An 8,015-nucleotide genomic window follows, 5' to 3' on the forward strand; every position below is an offset into this window, starting at 1 on the left:
ACAAAAGACCATGGATAAAAAAGGATGAAGATGGTCAACTTTTCTTTGAAGAAAACAGTTCTTCTATTTAAGAAAGAATATTTGCACCAGTCCTTGGTGTTAAAAAACCAAAACCCACTCTTAAATTACTAACCAATGTCTGGTCATATGAATCATTTAATTAATTTTTATAAAAATACAAAATTCTGTTCTATTCATCATAGAAACAAGAAATTTCAATGGAATGCCTTTTTCTTCTTGATTTGCCACATTTACTTTATAACGGCTCTTATTATATACATATTAAATTATTTTAAACCTGGGTGTTTCCATAAAAAACCCTAATTCTTGTGTTTTCAAAAGAGTGTCTGTCATGAGAAAAAGGTAGAAAGGAAACAAAAGACATTAAAATTTTTGTTAAATTTTGTGCCTATACGGTGAGACATTTGAATTGCTTGAGAAAGGAGAAGCTTAAGCAAATTTGGCATTTTTTTCTTGTCATGATACACGTCTTCCCCCACAAACAATTAAGAGTTCACTACAATACAAATGGTTAGCAGATACATTCATTGATCTATCTCATTCAATCATAAAAAGTAAAGGGTCCACCCTGTACATGATTAGATACAGGTCCATTTACAGATACAATATTCATTAAATAACCCTGCTAGAAAATAGAAGCAGAGACAAAATCCAGCAAGACAAATTAAGTATTAGGATAAGGATATCAAAAGATTTGCATTCGTAGGCAAGTTAAACATCGTAAGACATCAGGGATACAAGGTATAACTATGAGTGTAGCAGCAAGCAATACAAGTGTGAAAATCAAATGGTAATAGGTAGCAACTCAATTTCCTTTATTATGTCTATCTAGTATGGACATAGGGGAAACAAAAATAAAAATATAGAACAGGACACATCATATGTATATACAGGCATCACATGATCACTTTGGCAGTGCTGCTCATAACAAGGGAAAACGATACTAGTACAGATAAAAAATGCTCATCAAGCTAAAAAGTTAATCATCCTTGTAATCTTTGCAAGGTTTGGTTTCAAAACCACCACCTTCCCTCTCCTCCAACGTGTATGGCATGTAGGTACCCAAGATTTTGTCCCACATAATGAAGAATGGCTGTGAGAAGTTGTACTTGTTGCCATAGAGCTGATGGTGTACATCATGGTAGGCCGAGTTGTTTTTGAAAAATATATGGAAAAGGTTTCCAGGGAGCAATAAGCCACAGTGATCATCCACCGTTTTAATGGTAGCAAATGAGAAGAAGAAGATGGAGGCTCGAGGACTCATCCCTGAAACTAGGAAAGATAAAGCCCCACCAACAGTGTCATTCAAAAGCCCCTCAACAGGGTGATTGTATAGAGCTCCATATGAATAGGGTACAATGAGTCTGTGATGCAGAGAGTGGATATGTTTGTATAGGAACTTGTTGTGATGCATGTATCTGTGCATAAAGTATTGCCATGCGTCCATTACAAGCATGGCAGTAACAATTTGTCTTGCTAAAACAAGTAGAGAAGTATTCTGGCTGGTAGTGTTTTGGCTATCACTTCCTGTCAGCTACACAATTAACAAAAATCAATTACAATTGTCATCCAGAACCAATCACATGTCCGATATTAAACACAAAACCTACGATTGGATCAATGAGTTACATGATAAAATTATACAGAATAGAACACTCCATAGTTTGCAAATGCAGACCTTTAAATTGGTTCAATTGTTTTAGCATAGTCAGTTAATGTTGGTAACAGTTCACAACTTTTATTTCAATATTAAAAGGGACGAACAGCTTGTAGTAACCATTAGAGTACCAAAACAAATCCTTATTTACATTTTTTGGGATACTTAAAAATGCAAACCTCACATTTTTAAAGTTATCAAAATGGTATATGTTAGACTTGGTATAAACGTAGGCCTTTTCATTTGGTGCAAGGCCCATGGCCTTTTCGACAGGTCCGCCTAACAGATATACTAGGTTGGTCCAATGATTTCCTCCTTTTTCACTGTTGTTTTGTATGATGTCCTTATGGTCAGGTCAGGAGGATTCCTCATTCTTCCATCAACTGGTAATTTTTCTGTCCTAGTGAATTTCTTGTAGTATCAAAGAATATTTTAGGGATGAGACCACAAGAAGCAATACTACTAAAGCTAGATATGAACAACAACATTTCTCTTATAAGTGTTCAATGCATACATACCAAAGCTCGGATAACTGTGCAATAGGCAAACAGTTTCATTAAAGCTGGATTATTTTACTTAATTTGTTTCTTACTCAAGAAAGATTAAGGTTACCAGGGGCAGAGGGAGTGGGGAATATTTTAATTCTGTTCTATATTTAACATTGTTAATTATAACATTTTATTTTAAAGGCAATACTTTAACTTTCTTTAATAATACTTTATACAATTATATATTTCTTCTGGCTTATAAGAAAATATATTAAATTTCTTACAAATGTCATGCATGTGAAAATTTAATTATTCTTTTCTTGGTCATAACTTCTTAAGTCGGTCCCTCTTTAAAACAATGGCTCGACATACTTCAGTCAAACAGCAAATAAGTGAAAAATCCATTAGGATATTATTTTTATATTAGGGAAACAGAATACTACTATTAGTATATATTCATAATACTTTTCAACGTCCTCTATAGTCAGGGGAAGCAAAAGAGGAGCACTAAAAGAATTATAAAGATGAAAACAAGAGCATATGTCTCTTTAGTCAGGGGAAGCAGAAGAGGACACTAAGGAGATATTTGGTACAAGAAAAATATTTAGTTTCCCAGGAGTTAGACGTTGAAAATGTTTGTTTCTCATTTTATTTATTATTTAAAAAATATATAATTACTAGGAAACATTGTTTCCCAAGAATTTTTTTTACATGTTTCTCACAAAGTAATTCTAATGTGATAGGAATCTAACTTTCCCAAGCTGGGAGATAAGTTAAATTATCGGATGTGATTGGGACAGTTGTGAAAATTAGATAATTTCAATAGTTAATTATAATAAAAATCAGTTCGCTAGGATAAGTTTGCTAAAATTGTAGTTCTAAAATAATTAATTTTTTATTAGATATAAGAAAAAAGTTCAGATTTTACATAAGAGTGTGTTTCAAGCTAAAAGGGAAAAGCTGTTAGAAAATAATCATAAGCTACAAATTTTCAGATCATGAAAAGACTTTATTTGTCAGAGGAAAAAAATTATTACATTTCAACTAATGTTCCAAATATGCAGCTCATTTTATTTTATAAAGAACTTATTTTTCATTAAAAAAAACAGCGGAAATTTGGAAAGGAGCTTTTTTCCAAACATGTTATTTATGCTGTAAAAATACCACATTATTACATTACCTTATATGCTCATTCAATACTACAATAAATAATTTCCCATGTTAAACTTAAGACCAATCAAATAGAGATTCTAACCATTGAATGAATTTTTTTTCCTTCCACCAAACACCCAACAACTATTAGGCCTTAACCCAGTTTGACATGGTTGAAAGCCAAAGCTTCAAGACTTGTTATTTAGCCTAAGATTTCCCTCGCCAACTTCTTCCAACGTTTGGTCTCTCTCTTCTCCTTTTCACTGGACTAAAATCATGCAATCTACTTCGATCTACCTTTACCGATTTTCTATACCTTTTGCTCAATCGGTGCAAAACAAACACCATCCACCCCTCAAAGAAACTTTATTTCTGTGGAGCTCACCACACGTCACCTTTTTTTAAGGGAAGAAACTCGTTTTGGGGTAATAGCATATTTACTACCACTAAGAAAAGGCAACAAGATCAACCCATTAAAGTATCTATAGCCACACACTATCCCTTATGAAGTAGCCTATGATAAACATATAGGTCAAACAACAATTCAATCAAACACGCACTACATTTTCAACCTCCAATGGAGAATAGAGTACTAAACTCACATATGCCAAATAGCAATCAAACCTTACCATAATAAAAAGAAAAAGAAAAAAAAAAGACATCAGTATTACACGCCATACTAGATCAAACACAAAATCTTTAAGAGTATTTCTTGTAACATAATAAACACAACCCAACCAAAAAGTAACGAAAACCCTTTGCCAGGTGTATGGCGTCTAGCATTACCCAAAAGACATAAAGGAGCCAAAACATAAACGTGTTGAGCAATTAAACATCTTAAAAGCCGTTTTGGGAATGCAAGATTGACTTCATTAATGCATCTTCTCGTAAAAAATCATTCACATAAAAACAAAGCACTAAAGAAACTGCCAACTTATCACACCTCAAAAACCTTACCGCAAACAAGACGGTTGCAACCACGGCCTGAACTAGTTGTTGGAGGAGAACACCTTTAACCACAGCACCCTTTGACACCAAATTTTTTTCGTCCTCTTCCTGCTTCGAATGTAACCGATAACTCTCAGCAAACGACCCCAAAACAACGTAAATCCCAGAATAAATCCAGTAAACCGCTAAAGGCACAAAAGTGCCTAACATCTCATCAGAAACACCCAAATCCATTCCACCGCCCCAGACGAAGAAAAAAACAATATTTTTCGTCGATTTGATTTAACAATCACCCACCAGACCCAAAATTTGCATCAATTTCAGAGAAGCAAGAAATAACAGGAGCGGCACGAAATAAAGAACCCTAATTAAAAATCGTAAAACTGAACCCCTCACTCCTCTTGCTCCTCCAACCCCAAATGATTGATTGGTTAAGCCGGCAACCCCAATTATACAAACGACCCAATTAAATAATGGGTAGGTACATAACAGAGTTAGGGTTCCGCGCAGAAGGAAGATTCCAAAGAGAGAGAGAGAAACGAGAAAGAAAATGTCGAAAAATGCTTGCAGGGTCGTGACTCTTCACGCTTTGGGAAAGAAAATATCGTGCGATCTTGTGCGTGGGGGTGTAAGAGGTTACAGTGGTTCCCTCGCTCATGTCAAAAAGCGAGTGGAGTTGGTTAGAGGAAACTGTTTTTTAATAGGTTTGGAGTAGGGGATTTGTGTGGGCGCGTTTGCAGAGGATTGGAAACTGGGCTTTATGGGATTATCGAAACGACGCCGAGTTTGACCGGTTAAGGTGGGGAACTTGTTTTGAATGTGTGGCCGTTTGAATTGACAGAGAGTCAGTCAGTTATGCGCGACAAACGACGAAGAACAATCAGAATTCACAACGGATGCTGTTCCGTTCTTATTTTCTGTATAAAATCCTTTAACTAAACAAACATACTACTTCCAAATTAAGAAAATAGTTTATTTTTTAGACAAAAAAATCATTTCTACACATATTATAATTATATAATTTCTCTAAATATACATATATTGCACTTTGTGTCTATATTTCTATAGTTATTTTGGTATGCTTAAATTATGATAACTTATATTTTAATCTGTTTATTTAATCTATACGCCAATATCCTTAACGGGTCAACGTATACTTCTTTTTCTCAAAATCTGCAAGATTAATTATAACTCTACTGAATATAAATGCAAAAATCTGAAACATAATATTCAGCAATAAAATAACTATCATACCAAAAACAATTCTCTGTCAATATTTATTGTGCTGCTTCATGGCATAATATTTTCATTTTATAATTAAAAACTATAATTCAAAAATAAATTTACGAATAAAAAGTTGTGAGATTATATTTACTAAATTTCAATAATCTACAAAATTATCTATTAAACTTTTATTTTAAAAAAATAAAAATTTAATATTTTAATTGTTAATGAATTACTCTTCCACAGATTTATCTTTACTCATTTTAATTCTAATTCACAAACACTATTATTATTGATTGAAACTCTCCAAAAGTTAATCACCCACTATAGTATATAAATTTAAATATACACTATATTTAAAAACGTAATTTTTTTTTTTCAAAAAAAGCATACTCCATTCATCCATGATTGCAATGTGACTTTTATTTTATTTTATTTTAAAAAAAATGAATTTAATGTACTAAAAAAAAGGAGATGTTTCATTTTAATCATTCAAAAAAGTTAATAGGGTAGATTTAGTTTTAAGTAAAGTCTTATATTTAAAATTTGTTAATAAAAAAATAATATAAAGAGAATATTTCAATAAGATAGTTAAAAAATTAGTCATCTTCATGAAAATATTTTGTAGCAAAATTTTGATAAGATATTTACATACATATATAGGAAAAATATATGCAAAACAAAACTTTAACTATTTTTAATCAAGTCTTCTAACAACCCTCTTACTTGAATTCATATTTTTTTCTTAACTGCATGAATTGAAAGAGAGATAAATTTTTAATTTTTCAACCGTATCAATAAGTTTTATAATTAATGAAATTTTAATTTAAAAAAAAATCGTATGCGGGCTGACTCGGAAGTTTGCGGGTTACCTCTTATGCGGGGCGGGTCAGTGAAATGAGTTCGCACTCCTTGTAAGGGACGGGTCAACCCAACCCACATTTTGCGGGCCAAACGCGGGACGGGCCTATGCGGGGCGGACCAACCCACATTGTCATCCCTACTCAATACAATGAGAAAATTCTCATTCAGAAAGAACAATGAAAGTTCACAAGGAATACTTCACCATGGGAAAGGATTTACAATGGTTTCTCACACTACCCAATCTTAGAGGTTGCTCTCAAACAGTAGATATAAAATGTATACTCAATACTAAGACACAACTACAAAAGTTTTTTGTACACTTGAGTATTTCATATTTTGTTGTTGTGTTCTTCATCCTCGAGGTCTTTATATACACTTTTATGAACGTTGTAGTTTTAAGGTTTCTTCAATTCTTCATCTAGTCATTAAACACTTGATATAGAAACTTCTTCTTTAAATGTTCTTTGTGTTTAAGGCTCTTAAAAACTTTTTTTATGTTCTCTAAATATGAACTTTGGCATTTGAATCTTTATTACTCCAACATCTGCTCAATCTGCCACGTTTTCTTCTTCAATGTGTTAGACACTAGATATGAAAACTTTTGTTTTGGTGTTATTTGCACTTTTTTGAATATCCTAAAACATATTTTTTGAATCAATTATGTCTTTTGAATAGTCTTTTCCTTGTTATGTTCACTATCTTTAACGTGCTAGATGCTCAATAAGAAAATGGTTGCTTCTTTGTGATCTTCACGTCTTTAACATTTATTTGATTGTCAAATACTTTCTTCATTAATATGAACTTTGTTCGTTGATCTTTGACCAACTCTAGACTTAGATATTTCTATTTTACATTGTTCAGATGTGCGTCCTTAATGTAATTTCTTAACCTTTTCAAAGTTCTTTGTATGTTGTATTCCTTTGAATGGGTCTTCATTAAGCTTCTTGATATTCTTTCATTATTGATTAACACAAATCTTAACTTTATTATTCTTCTATCAGACACTGAGAAATGAAACTTATGTTTTCAACTTTGTAAGCGTCTTCAAGTCCCTCAATAATTTATGGGAACAAAATAAGTATTAGTGAACAATATAATTTACATATTAACTTATGGGTATCATCATTGAACAATATCTTTGAATATCTACTTATTACATAAACTTTATATTCACATATTCCACAATTAATTATGTGTTTAAAAACTTTCCAAGTTAATATTGATTTAGAACGTTGAAGCGCAATTAGTTTTAACTTGGATATTATCTCATTAATTATATTTCGAAAAACCTTTGATATAAAAACAATTCAACTTTGTTTTTCAAAAGCTCTTAGAGTGTTATATTATTTACTTGAATCCATTAATCTTATTTAAAAATAATGTTTTCTATAATTCAAAAATACCAAATAAGATTTGAAAAACATAAACGCAATGTCATAAAATATTCCAAGAATGTAAAAGATTAAGTATAGTGTTGACCTAATTTGGTAAGTGTACTGAGTCAAAAGTAATAATTTGTCTCAAAAGACGGATATTGAACCCACAAAGAACAGTTACATTAAAATCTTAATGTGTAACATTCAGTAGATATTGAAATATGTACAGTAAATTGATTCAAGGTATATGAGCATTGTTTAAATAAAATTTTCTTGTAATTTAAA

The 8,015-nt window shown here is 31.8% G+C and overlaps 1 protein-coding gene across 1 annotated transcript; it reads right to left on the minus strand.

The window, feature by feature from the left end:
* Positions 1-692: 692 nt before the first annotated feature.
* LOC137810761 (sphinganine C4-monooxygenase 1) lies at positions 693-5,176 on the minus strand. Its single transcript, XM_068612182.1, has 2 exons — positions 4,276-5,176; positions 693-1,555 (listed from the first exon to the last, which is right to left on the minus strand). The coding sequence occupies exons 1-2, from the start codon at positions 4,498-4,500 to the stop codon at positions 1,001-1,003; spliced, it is 780 nt and encodes a 259-aa protein (XP_068468283.1). The 5' UTR covers positions 4,501-5,176; the 3' UTR covers positions 693-1,000.
* Between the last annotated feature and the right edge of the window lie 2,839 nt (positions 5,177-8,015).

This window comes from Phaseolus vulgaris, chromosome 2 (genome assembly GCF_000499845.2).
Source record: "Phaseolus vulgaris cultivar G19833 chromosome 2, P. vulgaris v2.0, whole genome shotgun sequence".
NCBI classification, from domain to species: domain Eukaryota; kingdom Viridiplantae; phylum Streptophyta; class Magnoliopsida; order Fabales; family Fabaceae; genus Phaseolus; species Phaseolus vulgaris.

Bases quoted from the DNA above. Each gene is read 5' to 3' on its own strand.
- LOC137810761 (XM_068612182.1), bottom strand. From the start codon at position 4,500: ATGGATTTGGGTGTTTCTGATGAGATGTTAGGCACTTTTGTGCCTTTA. The intron at 1,556-4,275 runs GTAAGGTTTTTG...TTAATTGTGTAG, and splicing joins TTGCAACCGTCTTGTTTGCG to CTGACAGGAAGTGATAGCCA.